Source organism: Grus americana, chromosome 22, assembly GCF_028858705.1.
Source record: "Grus americana isolate bGruAme1 chromosome 22, bGruAme1.mat, whole genome shotgun sequence".
Taxonomy (NCBI): domain Eukaryota; kingdom Metazoa; phylum Chordata; class Aves; order Gruiformes; family Gruidae; genus Grus; species Grus americana.
In genome coordinates, this window is record NC_072873.1 from 1,815,326 (window position 1) to 1,833,599 (window position 18,274).

General features: G+C 48.5%; 2 protein-coding genes across 11 annotated transcripts in view; both read left to right on the forward strand.

The window, feature by feature from the left end:
• Positions 1 to 8,976, forward strand: part of HOXB3 (homeobox B3) — a 42,194-nt gene extending 33,218 nt beyond the window's left edge. For 8 of the 9 annotated variants that reach the window (XM_054801125.1, XM_054801123.1, XM_054801126.1 and 5 more), the window contains 2 exons: positions 4,505 to 5,058; positions 6,102 to 8,976. In XM_054801125.1, coding sequence (XP_054657100.1) covers positions 4,623 to 5,058; positions 6,102 to 6,868 — 1,203 coding nt within the window. In that variant the 5' untranslated portion in view covers positions 4,505 to 4,622 and the 3' untranslated portion in view covers positions 6,869 to 8,976. Of the gene's footprint in view, positions 1 to 1,106; positions 1,530 to 4,504; positions 5,059 to 6,101 lie in introns of those variants that run through there. The other variant, XM_054801132.1, reaches the window with a different exon arrangement.
• Positions 8,977 to 10,924: 1,948 nt separating this feature from the next.
• On the forward strand, positions 10,925 to 14,826 carry HOXB2 (homeobox B2). Of its 2 annotated transcripts, XM_054801134.1 has the most exons (3): positions 10,925 to 11,108; positions 11,762 to 12,398; positions 13,583 to 14,826. In XM_054801134.1, exons 2-3 carry the CDS (start codon positions 12,005 to 12,007, stop codon positions 14,224 to 14,226), a joined length of 1,038 nt encoding a protein of 345 aa, XP_054657109.1. In that variant the 5' UTR covers positions 10,925 to 11,108; positions 11,762 to 12,004; the 3' UTR covers positions 14,227 to 14,826. The 2 variants fall into 2 exon arrangements, with proteins under 2 accessions (XP_054657109.1, XP_054657108.1); XM_054801133.1 differs by lacking the exon at positions 10,925 to 11,108 and having other exon boundaries at positions 11,115 to 12,398.
• The last annotated feature ends 3,448 nt before the right edge of the window (positions 14,827 to 18,274 follow it).

An 18,274-nucleotide genomic window follows, 5' to 3' on the forward strand; every position in this document is an offset into this window, starting at 1 on the left:
CCTTTGTGGTCCCTCTTTTTCTTGCTTTGCTAAACGTAAATTCCCCCCCGTCAGCACTTAACCCAAAGGAGTGAGCGCCAGAATTAAAGGAGGGAAGATAATTGCGATGTGAAACAAAAGTAGCACTTTAAAAAAAAAAAAGTGCAGACACCTAAATTCCTTGCCCTGCCTTCCTCCCACTCGCCAGCCCCTCCTCGTCACGGACTTTCCCCAAAACGCATCTTGGCGAGTTTCTGCTTTCGGCAGCCGTGTGGGAGCGGGGAAAGGCATAAATCTCCCGTGGCGACAGCAGCAGCGCCTTGCATAGCAATAACGGCGTTATTAATAATAGCAATAATAATCATCTTTATTGTTCAACACGCCGCTGCCTTGGCCTCCCCCGGGGGTGATTTGCACCCTGAACAATCCCCCCCCGCCCAAACCCCGCACCTACTCCCCGGCGGAGGCCGAGAGGCGAGAGGAGCCCCCAGATATTGGGTCGCACAAACTTAACGCCGAAGTTACGCGGGGCTGCGGAGTTGCATCAACACAAGAGGTTCCTCCCCGGCTCCCCTCTGCCCTTGCAAACACCGGGGCCGGCGGCTCCCGTGTTCCACCCCCCCGCCCCGAGCCCCAGAAAAGTGGGGTTTATTTGGGGGGGTGGGGGTGCGAGGAGCCAAACGCAGCCGAAGGGCCGGGGGAAGAAAAGCATCAGCGATTGAAAGAGCCGCGATTGCCGCCGCGGAAGGGGAGGGGGGAGACTATGACTATGTTGAAACGGTTTATTAGCATAAATTGACACCTAATTGTTAAACACGTGAATCAAAGGCAAGCTTTGCTATCTTTCTGCCTAGGCCTCTGTCCACCACGTCTGCAATTAGCATAATTTTTCACTAGTGACGCTGTTTGGGAGGCTCGTTGGCTTTGCCCGGCAATCCAAACCAAATCTTTATTTTTAAATATCCCCTCCGCTTTATTCCCCCCCTTCGCCCACCCCCCCCTCCCCACCGTAGCCTGGATTCTTTTCGTTATTATTTTAATCCCAGCCAAGCATTGCATAGTTAAAAGGGGGGGGGGTTGTGTTGTGTTCAGCTTTTCTTTCTTTCTTTTTTTTTTTTCCCTTCTCCTTTCCCTTCTTCCCCTTTGCTGTGGTAAAGCAGAGGCCATTGTTATCAGTGAGCAGCGCGTACCAGTCTATAGGGCAACTAGAATCTCAGGGTTTGTCCATTCAAAGCCCTCAGCTTTTCTGCACATCTTGGAAGCTGGAAAGCATCTTGATTTTTTTTTTTTTTTTCCCTCTTCCCCAAACGGAGACAGAGAGACAATTTGAGCTGCCGTAACCGAAAGCTCCACTGGCTGAGCCCCCTCCCCCTCTGTTTTGGCTTTTTTTTAATACATATATACATGCATATGCTGGATTTTTTTCCTCTCTCTCGTATGTTCCTTTAACGTTTTTAAAGGAAGGGGGTCATTCCTTGCTTATTGATTGCGTGGATGCTGGATGTGAAAATATATTATGTCTGCCTGTGCTTTGCTCGTCAGAGACTAAGGTAAGCCGGACTCAAATAGGCTATCACTTTGTGAATGGCGGAGTATATGTCCCAATGATTTATGACCATATGACTCCAATCTCGGTTCAAGAAGAGTTCACAAGCTTTAAGCTTCCTTCCACGCAGAGACTCTTTTGCAGCCCTCATCCAGGGCCCTTTTTTTCCCCCCTGCTTTACAACTGGGGAGTTCTGGTTGGGGTGAAGCTCGGTTGTGGGGGGAGGGAAGAGGGAAATTTTAGGAATGTGTCTCTATTTTCCAGGCATATCCATCGCAAGGCAGTCGCTGGGATTCGAGCTCTTTCTCAGCAGCCGACCTATTGTTAAGGGCATGTTTAGAATATTTATTATTAATAATAATTTAAATTAAAAGCGGGGCTATGCCTGTTTTCGCTGGCTCTGGGAAATATACCTTAGGAGGGGGCGGGGGGAGGGGAAAGGCGCTGCTCTTCTTCATAAACACAGTCAGGTTGTGAATTTAGGATTTCCAACATGGAGGGGATGGCTTTACAGGAGAATACCTCTGCCTTAGATTTCTTTAATCTTTTTTTCCCCGACCGCTTGATTTATTTTTTTTTTCCCCGACCATCCTCCTCCCCGCAGTTTTTTCCCTCTCGCACTTTCCCCTGATTTTTATTTCATTTATTTTTTTAAAATGTCTTTAAATCCTCGCACTCAAAAGTTGCAGGCAAAGAGTTTGTGGTTAAATTTTACCGCTCGCAAAGTGAAACTTGGAGCGTGATGAAACACCCAGCGCGGATCCTGCCCGGGTTTAATTGGAACAGGAGATAATCGAATATTTATTATTCTGCCTGAGATTTTTTTTTTTTAAACAATTCCTTGGAGTAAATAATTAGGATTGCGGCCGTCCTCGGCAAAGATAAATGAGCGGCATTTGTGAGGCGCTGAGAGATGAGGTACAAAGCAAATCTTCTGTGGAAGCCACAAGCGAGCGAGCTTTTGGGCGAAGGGGATTGTAAATTTATTTTATGGACATTTAAAAAAAAATCGTCGCTGTTATTTTTAGCTGCTTTAGCTGAGCCTCTCCGCTTGGTTCTGGTTTGGGTTTGTTTTGGTTTTTTTTTTTTTTAAGAAACCTTTGCCAGACAGGAAGGCCTTGGAGAAATTCCCACCTCTGCCCTGGTAGATATTTTCAGCAAACCTATTCATAATAAAGGCGCTGCTGTTTGTTAATTAATTCACAGCTTCTCGGCTCGGGTAGTGGAGTCTACTTTTTAATAAGACATATTTATCATGGTGAGGAAACCAAATGAGAATAACTTCCAGCAAGGATATCACCCTCTCTGTAGACAATAATACATCTCCGTGGAAGATACAATACAGATTTGGGAATGCATAAAGGATTTAATCAGTGTAGAAAAGCGAAGCAGTCCCTTCGTGGGCACGTTGTCTGAGGCTGGGTTAGAAGTATATGGAGGTTTCATATGACATGACATAAGAACACAGCAGTCAGGGAAGGGAAAAAAAGATGTTATTTATTGTCGAGCTGTGGCTTCTGTTAAACCCCGGTACTTAGAAATATCGCATTAGACTTTATCTCCACAGAGTTTATTTTATTTTATTTTAGAGAATGAAAGAGCCCAGATAAAATTAAATATACAATAGATACAATTAAATATACAATGGATATCAATTTCAAAACAAAATGCACAGTGGCTCCTTGCAAACTCTGAGCTGCAGAGAGAAGTCACTGCCTTTTTGAAATACGTTTGCTGCTTGATTTATCCTCACACATTAGATTATTTTCAGGTCAAGACAGTTTTCATATTTCTAAAGGTATTTCTACTCTGTCTTTATGGTTGAGAAAGTTTATGTTTTGAGAAAAGAAAGAAAACAAAAGGGATAAAGAAAAATAAAAAGGCCAGAGAGAAAGAAAAAAGGAAGGTTTCATTTTGTAATTTGAGGGTTTGGATTGGGTTTTTAGACTTTTTTGAGCTTGGATTGAGGGAGGGAGGAACGATGAAAAATCAAAGGGTAGAAAGTTAAGAGCAAATGGTCTGGCGATGCGTTTGTTTTTCAAGGAAAAAAAAACCCAACAGCAATTAAACTGGTTTTAGAATCACGTCTTGCCAATGGTAGTTCCAGATTCAAGACTGATGAGTACAAAGCAGTGCAGGCAATGAAGGGGTATGTTTTCTAAATACAACCTGGGCTGCCAAAGAGAGAGACTGAAAAACAGGCCAAAGGAAGCACATTCTTGAATTCATGCCCCTGTTTAAATCTGCTGAAAATATTTGCACTGAATTCCAAAGACATTGTGTAAACAGCAAATCAAGCCAACTGTGTCAGGACACTGTTACCTGGATAAAACATATTGACTATTTGCTGTTTCCAGTTTAAAAACAAATATACTGGACAGGAGGCCCTATAATAAACTTAGCAGACTTTTAATTTCTGGTGATATAATGTCTTGCTGGTTTTCATGCCTGTGAATAGCTGATTTGAATAGGTCAGGGATAAGAAAGCAAGACTTTCATTCCTTTCATGCTTGTAGCTAGCAATTATCCATTCTGCATTCTTATATTTACGTTAATTGTGTGTTATCTGGACATGGATGTGTATATGTGCACCCGACACACACATCTACATCTACATGCATATATGTACGTACGGGCGTGTGTATACAGACAAATACAGAAGTAAATAGATGTATACAGATGAAACCACGTGTACTTACAGAGCATGTGTGTAGTTATACATCCTGGGTGCTATCCTCTAAGGCAAAAAAAAGGGTGCAACCAACCAACCAACCAGGAAAACTACCCCCCAAAATCAGCTCAACGCTTTTGCACTGTAACATTTGCTGAGCCTCCTTAGGCTGCACACAGGACAAAATCTGCTCAAAGCATCTGTTCGCCCTGTTCTGCGGGACCCTATTCATGTCATGGGCCTTTCAGGCCCCAAGATGGATTCATAGGCCGGGTACTATTATTGTGTGTTTTCTCCTAACCTTTCAGGTCAGCTTCCAATAGACAGCTGGAAACGGCCTGTCACGTGGCCTTGGGGTGCCAATGTTCTGCCATAGGGGTGTCAAGACCCTGGTAGCCGGAAAAATCATTTTGGGGAGTCCCAGAGATGCAGAAGACAACGTACTACGACAGCTCCACGCTCTTTGGGGGTTACTCCTACGGGAGTGCCAATGGGTTCGGCTACGAGGGTCCCCAGCAGCCCTTCCAGCCAGCCTCTCACGTGGAGAACGACTACCAGAGGTCCGCCTGCTCCCTCCAGTCTCTTGCCAACACAACCCCGCACGCAAAAAGTAAAGACCTGAACGGGAGCTGCATGCGTCCAAGTTTGCCCCAGGAGCACCATCCGCCTCCCCCCGTCTCGCCGCCCCCAAACCCTGCCACCAACAGCACCAGTAGCAACAGCAATAACCAGTCGGGGAGCGGTAAAAGTGCCCCCAGCAAAGCCAACCTCAGTGCAAACGCCAGTCTCACCAAGCAGATTTTCCCCTGGATGAAAGAATCGAGGCAAAACTCCAAGCAGAAGAACAGCTCCCCTAGCACAGGTACACTATTCTGCTTTTGTAACTGTCCGCTTTCCTAAACAGCGAGGTAACGAAGCCATCGGCCGGAGTGGTCTTGTTTGGAGGGAGGGGAGAGAGGGAGAGGATCCAGCGAGGATCCTGGTGCTGGGCATGATCCCAAGACTGCCAGCCGCATGCCCCGGCCAGGCTGAGCGAGCCTTGGCCCGTCCTGCAGCACTGACTGTGCACACTTGGTTTATTTTAAACATATCCAGAGCACCACAGGGAAATACAACCAGGCGGTTGTACACAGCCAACGTCTGACTGTGTAGATACAGGTACATGAAAATGTACACCCACTGCTCAGCCTAGTGATGCTAAAGCGGAGTGCTTGTTCTCTTCCCACCTCCCTGCCTCCAGACACAGCAGTAAACATGGTGCTCTGAGCGTATCTGTGCATATCTAGAGCAAATGCACAAACACGTGGGTATTCCTGCATGCACACACGCACATCTAACCTGATCGAGAAAAAGAATCAGCATGGAAATAGCACTGTTCTGACAAATATATTCATATAAACTTTGTGGCACACACTTCACTCTACGTTAATATATTTATCTCACAAAAAAGGCAGGTACAAATGGAATTTGGTGTTTAACAATTTACATGCAAATATTTGTGTTACACCAACACAAGACACACACAAGATGTGCTCGCATGTGTGCACTCGTACCTCGGCAAACAAAATACCTCCCAACACTGACCCGTGTTAGTATTAATTGGCTTTGCAGTGACTGCCCCCCTGCCAAATATTATTTTCTCAAAATTATCTGTTGGAAATAATCGACTCCTAAATAAATGGCCCTGGAATCCTTTTCTACATGACATGATCAAATTTTCATAAACCAGGGGCAGCTTTGGAGAACAGAACTCTTAATAAATGACATGATTATGGAGTGCAGGCTAATGCAAAGGGGTGAGGGAAGGGGGGGTCGAACTCTTGTGCCTGTTCCAGGATTTATTAAGAAACGATGCATTCAATTTCTGCATGTAAGTAATTATCTTTTATTTCATTTCGCGGCCAGCAGAAACCTGCAGCGGCGAGAAAAGCCCTCCAGGCTCCTCGGCCTCCAAGAGAGCCCGCACAGCCTACACCAGCGCTCAGCTGGTGGAGCTGGAGAAGGAATTCCACTTCAACCGCTACCTGTGCCGGCCCCGCCGTGTGGAGATGGCCAACCTGCTGAACCTCAGCGAGAGGCAGATCAAGATCTGGTTTCAGAACAGGAGGATGAAGTATAAGAAAGATCAGAAGTCGAAAGGCATGGGGTCTTCCTCTGGAGGGCCTTCCCCCACCGGCAGCCCGCCCCAGCCCATGCAATCCTCTGCTGGATTTATGAACGCCTTGCACACCATGAGCAGTAACTATGATGCCCCCTCGCCGCCTTCCTTCAATAAACCCCACCAAAATGCCTATGCCATGTCAACTAACTACCAAAACCCCATCAAAGGCTGCCCTTCCCAACAGAAATACGCCAACACGGCCCCCGAGTACGACCCCCATGTCTTACAAGGGAACGGGGTGACCTACGGGACTCCCAGTATGCAAGGAAGCCCTGTCTATGTTGGAGGTAACTATGTGGATTCTATGCCCACCTCTGGCCCATCCCTTTATGGTCTCAATCACCTGCCACATCACCAGGCTGCCAACATGGACTACAACGGGCCTCCGCAGATGCCCCCGAGCCAGCACCACGGACCATGCGAGACCCACCCCACCTACACAGACCTTTCCACGCACCACGCTTCTTCTCAGGGCAGAATCCAAGAGGCGCCCAAGCTGACCCACCTGTGATAGGGAGCAAGGGACAGGCTCAGGTGAAGCGGATGGGACCCCACCACGGGGCATGGGAGAGGGGAAGAGGGCAGGATCGGCTTCAGGAACATTTGTGTTGAGCTGTTTTCTTTTTTTTCTTTGACAGGGCAATTTCTACCAGGTTGTTGTGCTTGCTTATTATTATTTCTGGGTTAAATTAGGCACAATTTCCAACCATTCTAGTATTTACTGCCAAGAGCAGCTCTCTCTCTGAAGAGATATACCTCCTGTGTTTCAACACAAATGCTTCTGAAATGGGTTTGGGGTAGTTTTGTGGGAATCTAGCAGATTTTTAGCAGCAGCATCCTTCATTTATGAACCAAGTACAGATCGTCAGTGATAATTCTCGGACACTGGAAAGGAGAATAGTAAACCAGCCAAGTCCTTACAATCGGTGTCTGCATCTACGTAAACATGCACACGTGTATACATATGCAATCAAAAGAGATTCGCAAGAAAACTACCCTCCTCTCCAATTCCTTCTCAAGAGGAACCTCGCGCTTTCCTTTCCAGCCTTCAGAGGAAGGGCATCCTTTTTCACTGAGCAACCTCCCACCAGTCCCCACATAAACTGCAAATATACATACCTGCCAACGCGTGGGATTCACGCTCTTCCCCTCCAGCCCCTGCCTCCCCTCTCAAAAATAAATAATAATAAAAAAAATTAGAATAAGAGAGGTCTAAGAATTGCAAAAGGTTTGGGAAACAAGTTTTTGAAATGCCTAAACCCCCCCCCCCCAACAATAACAGCAGTCCAAAGAGAGGAAGAAAGAGTTGACAGGTCTGAATATTTTCCCACCTTCGCCTCTGATGACATGAAGTCTCCATTTGACGACGCCAGGGTTTTTTGTTTTGGGGGTATTTTTCTTAGGGTTCATTAACAGAAAAGCAATCTTAAGACTTAGAAGTCCTACGCTTCTTTCCTCCTCTTCTCTTGACCTTACGTGAAAACAGGGTATATTTGAACAAATGGAATGTCCTCCAATCGAAGCAAAAGTGAATGGATATCTAGTATTTGCTAATGCTTTCTTGTCTGGACATCTTTGTTGCACTTAGAGTTTACATATAATGGGTATAAAAACAACTTTGAAGGGCGTTCGTCCAACTCAGTCGAGACGTCCTTCAATAGGTGTGTGTTCTGGTGAACATTCATATATATTTATTGGTTATAGCCAGTTTAAAATATTTTCCTTTTTTTGTATTATTTATCCCCAATATTATGTATTTATATGAGGAAAAAAGAATCAAATTGTACTTTTTTAGTATTTACTTGTTATAAAGGACATTGTGTTTCCTTGTCATTGTACAACAAGCTTATTTTAGTTATTGTAATTTAGAAAGACCAGTAGTTTTATGTTACCTTCGTACTTATGAATAATGTAATTAGTTCTACTGGAGGCATGAGAGCAGAACCAGACTGTAATTGTATAGTCCTGAATTAGAAGAACTATAGCTAATCCTTCCCTCCCACCTCACCCCTCCTCTTTGGAGATCTTTCTTTGTTCTTATAGTAGTTATTTTCTTTCCTTGCTTAAGGGTTGTCTGTTGAACAATTCTTGAATAAACTTTCTGTTATCAATTTTATCTTGTCCTATCAGTCGGACTTAAAGGCATAAATAAAGAACGTGTATGTGAAAATAGCGAAGAGAGCGCAGGAAAGGGGCGACTCGAAATGGTTCAGAGTCCGGACTGCGGGGTTCGGGTCTGGGTCCCCTTCTGGGGTGAAACCCCGGGGGTTCGGGCCAAGAGGGGCCGGGCCGGCCCCGCCGCCCCCTCCGCGCCCCCTCCGCGCCCCCTCCGCGCCCGCGGCCACAAAGGGGGGTCACGTGGCGCCGGGGCCGGGCTGCCATTGGGCCGCGAATGAAAACAAAGGAAAAGGATTAATCACCAAAAAAAAAAAAAAAAAAAAAAAAAGAAGAAAGGCCCCAGAGTTTCCATGCGGGGACCTTAAAAGTGAAGAGAAAATAAATTACTTATTGTAATTAATTATTATTAAAATAGACACATGTACCACATGCACGCAGACATACATGTACCGCATGCACACAGACATCCACACACGACTACACCCCCTCAGACTAACACACACATCTAAAATTGTTATTAAAAGGGGGGAAAAGCCACCACCAAAGGTTACGATATCAGTGGAAGCAAAAGGGAGAATAACCCTTTTCCAGCAGCGAAAGCAGATGGGATAATACCGTGAATAATTTGCTTTTTATGCTCTAAAGCCCTAAGAAAACTTATATTAAAGCAGCGAGGGACAATAAAAGTTTTATGGTTCTGGAAAGGGAGTGAACTGCTTGTCAGGCTCGAAATGCTCCGTTTCTGTGGCTGCTGAAGAGGGGAAGGTCCCCTCCGGAGGAAAGGAGAGGGGGATTTTGATTGCTGCCGGGAGAAAAGGGTGAAAAGGCTGTAAAAGGTACTGAAAAAAGGGCTGGACTGTAGAAACAGGGAGTGTATGTGTGTGTCCATATTTTATACACCTGTGTGCACAGCCAGGGACATCCATAGGTGCCTGGATAAACCCACACATATAAAAAGGTCGAGCGGAGAAAGCTTTGCATGAGAAATGATCTTGTATTTCTTTCTATCCCTGATCTCTCTTAATAAATGAAGTTCCAGGTTAATAATTATAACCTTCGCACAATAATAAATAACGGTATAACACAGAGACAGGGCTTGTTTTTCTCCCCAGGACCGGGGCTGGGTTATGCCCGTCCATGCAGAGAGCCATTTACCATTCGGGGATACTGTAATTTAAAAGCATAAAGGCGTGCAGGCTCTGATTGGGATCGGCTCAGAGAACAGGAGCTTGGCTTGGGCTTAGGTTTGTCGTTGGCTTCCCCCCCCTCCCCGCATTGAATATTATTTTCCCAGTCTCGCATCCCGGTCGCCATGTTGCTGGGGTTTGTGTCAAGGATTCCCAGGAACTATTTAAAATGGGGAAAAAGAAGCCAATTCCGAGGCTCAGAGCGTGACACCTCTCAGCTTCTCGATGAGCTCCCTCTCCTACAGCTCCTCACATCCACGGTTTAATTTGCTCCGCAGCATTAAAGCAGCAGGCCCGAGTCTGTCTTACAATTATTGTATTTCTCTATCGTTCACTAACCTTGTGAATTTATTCCTGTAAGGTGATGCCTTTCCCCTTAAGTAGAGTGATTTTTTTTTTTCATTTCCTCCGTATGGTGCGTGGGAAAAATCCCTCTTTCCCCAAGAGGTTCTTTTTTTCCCCCCCTTTTTTTTCCCTTGCAACTTTAATGTTAGCAAAAGCAGCGAGAACAGTTGAGAGCGGCTGGAAAGAGTTTCCTTTCACATCCCACACTCTTTCGCTGCATCCCAGCTCCCCAGTGAACCCCACCATCCCTCAAAGAGCAGGGAGGAACCAGCAGCCTCATGACAAAGCCCAACACCCTCAAAATACCACTTTAATCCAAACAAGCAAGAAATAATCAGAAACTCAACTATGAATTTTTATATCAGTCCTGATCTGCCGAGATTGAGTAGATTTATGCTGATTTCGATAAGCGCATTCATAGATCCTAAATATTTAAGGAAATCCTCCCTTCAATCGAGCTGCGTTTCATAAATGTTTTTTTTATTTTCTTCATCCCTTTGCTAAACTGCACTTCGGCCTCGGCTTCAGCTCTAGATTTATTATGTGTTTCTCAGAAACCCTTGCCACCCACACAGATGCTTGAACTGACAAAAGTTTCTAGGCTTCTCCCCGCGTGAATGCAGCCTCCCAGTCCCTCTCTGCTGCAAAATGGGAGAAATGGAGCTTGAACAAACAAACTACAAACCAGCCACATCTCCATTCTGCAGCAGGCACTTTGTTTCCCTCCCGCCCCCCGAAATTTTTACTTTCAGGCCCTTGGATTAAACATTTTAAATCTTTCTTGGTTTACGTAACTCTTTTGCAAAAGCCAAATTTCTTTGCCGAGTGAGTTAGGCTGAGCTGTCAAAAGTCAAAAAGATTGATCGTTTCTCTCTTCTTTTCAGTTTGTGTGGACCCGGGCACTTTAAAAGGAGAGGGGGGGAAAAAAAAAAAAAAAAAAGAAGTCTTCCTGGGAAGTGACTTTTCATTTTTTTAATTTATTTTGTAAACTCTGGAAGTGGAGCTGTTTTTTGGCGGTGGGAGGAAAGGTGGAAAAAGATGAGAAGGAAGAAATGTGATTTCAAAGATATCCGTGGCCTTAAAACATGTTTGGCCTTTAAGGTAAGTGTAAAGGGTCCATTAAGTCTGGCTTTAGAAGCAGAAGGATTATGCTCTTTCTTTAAAAGTAATTTAACCAGGTAAATCGGGCTGGTCTAACTATACTTGACTTGAAAGCTCACTTGATTTCCTAAGTGCTAGACTCAGACACAAACCTCCGGACCAACCCCTCCTGCTGGCTTGAACTTTCCAAGCTCTGCAAAATATATATGTGTGTATATATATATGATATGCAAATGCACACAGGCAGCCCCGGCCTCGGTTGCCAGACCCGAGATCCATCCCAGCTCGCCTGCGGTTTAGGCTGCATTTCCCTGGCTGCCGGCGAGCACCTCGGGGGGGGGGCAAAGCCCCTTTTCCCACGCCTGGTGCCGTGTCTTCCCCACCTCCCGGGGGTACAAACTCTCGGGAGCTCAGCGAGGGCGTCTGGAGCCGCCCGGTACAGGCAGGGCAGGCAGCACCCGGCAGTGCAGGCAGCGCAGACAGTGCAGGCAGCGCCTGCCCGCCCACTGGCCCCGGCAGAACCGCCCGGCAGCCCGCGGCCGGCCGAGGAGGGATGTCGGGGGTGTGGGGGGGAGGCTTTTCTGGGGATCTTTTCTAGCCTTTTTTTTTTTTTTAATCAATTAAAGAAAATAATGCTTTCTGTTTGCCACCAGGCCCCGCCTGCCATTGGCCAGGGCTGGCCACGTGACCAATTGGCTGCAATTTCGCCCCAGTCTCGAGTTTAATAGAGCAAGGTCCCCATACGCCTGTATTATCAGCAATATAACAATTATAAAAAGCCCGAGAACCATCATCATCACTGCCATAAAAACTGAGGCCCTCAGATTTCTTTCCCTCTCCCCCTCCTCCTCCCTCTCCCCCCTCCCGCTTTTTAAACCCTGGGCCCTGGAAAAGCCATGAATTTTGAATTTGAGAGGGAGATCGGGTTTATAAATAGCCAGCCTTCGCTCGCAGAGTGCCTGACGTCTCTTCCCGCTGTCCTGGAGACATTTCAAACTTCATCAATCAAGGACTCGACATTAATTCCTCCTCCTTTTGAGCAAACCGTCCTCAGCCTGAATCCTTGTTCCAGCAGCCAGGCAAGACCGAGGAGCCAAAAAAGAGCATCTCATGGCCTGCTCCAGCTCCAGCCCCAGCCTCCGGCACAGCCCGGCCCCTTGGCAGCGGAATTCCCCTGGATGAAGGAGAAGAAATCGTCCAAGAAAGCTACCCAGGCTCCATCCTCTTCTTCCTCCTCTTCCCCCCCATCATCTTCCTCGGTGCCGGTCCCTGCCGTAGGATCTCCTGCAGGTTCGTATAATGAGGGGGTGTGAGGGGGTGTTTGCTGAAATCGGAGAGGATCCGAATAATAAACAATCCCCCCCCGCCCCAGAGCAGCCCTACCCCAGCCCCCCCCCCCCCAACAGACTTTGCCCCGCACCTCCCCCGAAACCGTGTCACGCAATAAAATACACCGCAGCAATGTACACAGCCGGGGGGGGGAGAGATATTTCTCCTGCCTCCTCCCCCCGCAAATAAAAAAGCAAATTGCTGTAACTTCTGCGAAAGCGGAGAGGGGTCCGGGTGAGCCGGGCTCTTTATTAGCTCCTGCGGGGGGACCTGGCAGCTGAGCCACGGCTCCATTTGCTTGACTTTCTCTCCCAGCCCTGATTTTTTTTTTTTTTTACAGCCTACAGGGAAAAAAAAAAAAAGAACAAACCCCAAACCAAACCAAATCCGAAAGAAGAGCGGAGGGGGGGAAGGAAGACGGGTGGGTAATACAGAGGCTGCTACCAGCAGGATGGGGAGGCGGAAAGAGCGAGAGCACGATTCTCAGCGTCCAGCACGGTGGGGAGAGCTAGGTCCCCATTGCAAAATCAGATAAATACACCCCCCAAATCTCTCCCTGCCCCCCCGATAAAGCAATAGCCTCTCTCCGAGGCGCCTTTTGGCCGGGGAGCTCAGCAGCCCTGGGCAGGGACCCTCCTTCCCCCGGGACAAAATGTTTAAGGCACAATTCACTGTTTCAGTATTTTAATGGCACGGTTCAGGTAAATCCTCGGGCAGGAGAAGGGCGGACACCGGAGCTCATTGGCCAGATAATACAGGAATAATGAAATCAAAGCCCCGCAGCGTCCGTCCCCGAACTACCGGCAAAAGGGGAAAAAAAAAAAAAAAAAAGGAAGGAAAGGGTCGAAATTCCCCTTGTCCGCGAAGGTGGCAGCGAAGGAAGGTCTCGAAAGGGAGAGGCCAGAGAGCAAAATCCTTTCTCCTCCTTGGGGCAAGGGGACCGAAGAATGATTCCAAACCCTCTTCCACAGTGGGAAGAGTTTAATTAAACATTTTTTTTCTCCCGTAGCGGCTCCCCCTTCTCCTCATGCTCGTTAGCGCGGGGCATGGCTCTGCCCTGCCCGCAACAGGGAGGGGACGGATCCAGACCCTCCACTTGCCCCCGCTCCCTCTCTTTGCAACGTGCGGTTTTCTATGTGTTTAAGACATCCAGGGGCTGGCAGACACCAGCGGCTCCAGGAGGCTCCGGACCGCGTACACCAACACGCAGCTGCTGGAGCTGGAGAAGGAATTTCACTTCAACAAATACCTCTGCAGGCCCCGGCGGGTGGAGATCGCGGCTCTGCTCGACCTCACCGAGCGGCAAGTCAAGGTCTGGTTCCAGAACCGCCGGATGAAGCACAAGAGGCAAACCCAGTACAAAGAACCCCTCGACGGGGATCTCGTCTACCCCCACCTGGATGAGGGCAGCGACCCCGCGGAGGAGGCTGAGGAGACCCCCGCTTTCGGGCCGGCTCCGGAGCCCGGCGGGCCCTACCAAAGCAACAAACCGGGGAGCGAGGAGCCCGGGAGCCCGAGGTTCGAGGCGGCCGGGGCGGAGCGGGCGGCCGCGGGGGAGCCCATCGCCGCCGCCGGCCCCTCGGATCGTGCCTACCCCGAGAGCCAGGACTCGCCTTTGTTGCCAGAGCTGAGCATCTTCTCGGCAGAGTCCTGCCTGCAGCTCTCGGAGGGGCTTTCCCCCAGTCTCCAGGGCTCCCTGGAGAGCCCCGTCCACTTCTCCGAGGAAGACCTGGACTTTTTTACAAGCGCACTTTGTACTATAGATTTGCAACATTTAAATTTCCAATAGCGACCCCCGCTCCCCCCACCCCCCCGCCTCGCCGTTTCTGTCCCTTCCAGGCGCACCAGCCCCATCCCGAGCCACTGCCAGCCCCCGCCCCCCCCCCCCCCCAGCCTCCTGTAAGGGGAGGACACCCCCAGAAATAAACCCAAGCCGTCTCTCATTCAATCACCCCATCCTGCCCGCCAAACACTTTCTTTTAAAGCTCCTCACACTGTGGGACCCGAATCACCCTCCCAATATTTATTCTAGAAGGCTCACACGAAAGAACAGCCCGATTTTTGCTAAATGCAGGTATTTAATTGTAGTTTTATTTTTTCCTTATTTATTTGAAAGAAAGCACCCTATAGTTCTCACACACATCAGAGATGTCAGCCCCCAAGAGAAAACATTTGTAAATCCTTCAAGCGACTTTCTCAGGAATCAGAACGAGACTTTTAGATTTCTTAATAAAATAAAAATTAAAACAAATAAAAAACAACAGAGGAATTTTCCTTCCTCTTTTTAAGTTTTAGATGTAGACTATTTATTCAAATCCTTTAATAGTAAATGGCAAATTATTTATTGTACATTATTTTCATAGAGTAAATAAATGTCTTTATAAAATCAGGAAACGTGTGTTGCTGCATATTTCATTCAAAAATGTGCTATTTTTTGCCTAATTCATTCGCCTTCCTCTTTCCTGCGTTGCAATAATGATGTCCTAATAATCTCCTCATGTGCATTGAGAGGGGAGACAAAAGGAATTGCTCCCAACTAACATTTTAAAAGGCTTCGGGAGTCAGAGATATTTGCTGTCTTCAGTTCTGTTTGCATTTTCCTTGAGCTTGGGTTTTTTTTTTTTTTTTACTAAATCAAAGCAGGAGATTTGTTTCCATTTTTAACATCTGCCGTTATAGTTTTGTAATCCCTCCTGTAAGGAAATCGCTGGATAAAGGGATGGAAAGCAACACAAAGGCAGCGATCCGAGAGGCGCTGGGGCCGCGCCGGGGGCCGCGGCCGCTCCACGGAGCCCACGCACATTCCACGGCCCGTGTTGGGGGCGGCGGGGCCGCGCAGTTCCCCGCGACGATCCCCCCTTCTCCCCCAGCCCGGCCTGGCAAGGCGAACGCTGCTTCTTGCCTTCAGCCCACTCCTCCTTCTCTCATCTCTTGCAGCAGAAAATACAGACATGCCATATCGCAGTTATTGGTGTTTTATTCGTCCCGGACTGCAAAAAAGGCGGCGGAAAGGGAGGATTTTGAGTAAGTGCAAAAAAATCCACCCTGGGAGGGTGGTGCGTGCCGGCATTTTAGTCAACAAATAAATGCTATTTATTGAGGAGTAAGAGATTAGCCTGAAAGAGGCCTTTCTTTTTCCTCTTCTCTTTTTTTAGCAGTACAAACCAGCCCCCCCCCCCCCATCTGTGATCTCCTTCCACGGCAATTTGTGCTGCTCTGTCCCGGCTCGCGGATCCCTTTACGAAAGCTTTCTCGCAACATGTAATTTTAAATACAAAACTCATATATCAGGGAGGGTGAAGCAAGGGGGGGTGTGGGGAGGCTTATGAATGAAAAGGGGTCAGCGCAGAAATCAATCGCGGTGACACCCAAAATAAATCATATTACGTCTTTGCTAAGTCATTGGTGCTTCCTCAGACACGGCAGAAATTTGGTAGGCGTTCAAGGGGGTTTGTGCGAAAGTAACGCGGAAAGGAGAAGCCGGGGGGGCCGCGTGGGGCAGGGGGCGAGCGGCTGGGAAAGGGGGGGAAGGACCCGCGGAGGCGGCCTTAAAATGGCGCAGGGAGGCGCGGAGAGGAGCGGAGCAGCCATGCCAAGCGGCGTTGCCACCAGCCCCTTTCTTTAGGGTTAGGGGGGAAGGCGAAGCCCGGGCCCCCCGCCCAGCTCCTCCGGCCCGCAGGCTGCCGCGGGGACCCAGCCGCTCCCGGCGGGGCTCCGGGCCTGCGGGGGCTCTCCCCGGGGGCTGCCGGCTCCCCCCGCAGAGAGCTGGGCCGTTGTCTGGTTTGCTCGGTGCCTGGAGTTGGCCTGGGCGGTGTCTCCCCCCGTCCCCGGAGTCCCCGGGGAAAGCGTGGAGTCCAGGAAACTTCCGCGTGGTCGCCCGGTATTTTATTTCGGATTAAGAGCATCAGAGCCAGGCTTGCTTTCTGCTTCGGGTTGTAAAAAGAAATAAAATGAAATAAAGAAAGACCTCGACAGATGTTTTCGAAATTGCTGTTCGCAGATCTGGATTATCTCTTCCCGCTGTAACAAAGGGGGGTTGATTTTACGGCTACCTTCTTATTCTTAATAATATTACCAGCCTCTTTCCATACCAAACGAGCAGACGTTTCAAACCTGCTAGCATCTCACTCCGGGAATGAGTAGGTTTATATTGAAAATCGAAGTAGATTGCAATTAAACTATGCAAGTGAACATTACTTAACACCTTCCCATAAAGAAAAGGAAGCCTCTAGTGCATAGTTTGCACTGCCTGCAGACGAGTTGCCTTCGCGTCCTAGCCTGGGAGTCATCCCCCCCCCCCCCCCATCGTGCTGCCCTCTCTCTCCGATTCCTCTCCGCTCTAAAAGTCCCAGAGCCATGCGGGGGGGAAAGAAAGCCCAGGCACAGCCCAAGTACCACAGAAGGCTATTCATTATCTTTAAGTTTATTTAATATCTCCAGCTTCTGGAACATACTCAGCGGCAGCGTTGGCACTGCCAGACGTTGTCTATCAAAGCGCCATTTGTTCCAGTGCTTTACATATTTCCCCTCTCGCCTCCTCCCCCTCGCAATCCTGAATACAGGCTTGTTGGGGGACGGCAGGAGCAGGGAATCAGATGGTCGGGGCTGGCCCACGCCAAGAGCCCCGAGCGCCGCCGGGCAGCCCCGGGCCGGGCCGGCAGCACCTGGCTCGCAGCGGCGGGGGCGGCTCAGCCCGACCGGTCCTCGGAGCTGCTCTGAGCCGTTCTGGTTCGGATCATGACTCTGTACATCCCCTTTGCCTCTCCAGAGAAGGGAGCTTCTTTTCCAACTTAAAAATACGTGTACATAGATGTATCTCTGCGCAAATCGATCTTGCAGCGGATTTCCACAAACACACACGCCCTTTCCGTGGGGAAGGGAGGAGGGGAAGGGAGAGGCGGAGAGGAGGGGACAAGAGGGACATCGTCCTCTGCAGGGTCCCCCCCTTGCACGGGGCTGCGAGGGGGTGGCCTCCCCCCGCCAGACAGAGGAGGCAGCACTGGGGTGGGACGAGGGCGGGGAAGGGGCTTCCACGAACCCCCCAACGTAAACCCTGACACCTTATCAATACAAATCTCTAACAAGGGTCCTTCTGTAGATCATAATGACTTCTCAAAGTTGCTGCAGGTCTAGAAAGCATGCCAGTCACAGCCACAGATCAATTCTACACCCACGGAAAGTGACTTAATAAATGGAACCTCGCCAGTTATTATCCTTGCTAACAGCAGGCCCCTTCTTATTTGTCCTAATTAGCAAGACTGAAATGTCGGAGGAAAGAAGGGGAATATTCAATAAAATCTAAATTATTGAATGACTGTAAGATTTCGCCATTAGTTCAGCCATTCTTTACCTTCTTCAAAATGTCAAACAAATGGGGAATGCATATTTGCAACCCTGCCCTTCTGTTCTGTGCAACTGGAGGGCATATATTAAGCATATTAAGCGTATTCAGCTCTTGATCGTTGTCAAAACACTGCAATTGCCTCACGATTATTAACCTAGAAATATGCAAATGAGATATCCTCGCACGTGTTGTAGGGATGCTAAAGTAATATTTATCTTGTGCTGATCTAGTCTGGGGATGCGTTTGCTAAAGAGCTACTCGACGCCCTGAAGATGTTGAACCAACCCATTAGAGCCATGGGAAAGCTCCAGGCGGAAAACCTTCTGTGAAGGAAACGCGGGCGAGACGGCGAGGCAGGAGCTGAGCCTTTGATGTGTGAGGTGGGAAGAGTTAACTTCTCCTGGGGAATCACCCCGACCTCCCTCCTGAGCTGCTGGTGCCAGACTCCGGCTTTCCGGGAATATCCCTGCAGTGACCGTTTTCTCAGCTGGGT

Excerpts from the sequence above, each read along its gene's own strand:
- HOXB2 (XM_054801134.1), top strand. The coding sequence starts at position 12,005 with ATGAATTTTGAATTTGAGAGGGAGATCGGGTTTATAAATAGCCAGCCT. Across the intron at positions 12,399-13,582 it reads TGCCGTAGGATCTCCTGCAG|ACATCCAGGGGCTGGCAGAC; the intron begins GTTCGTATAATG and ends TATGTGTTTAAG.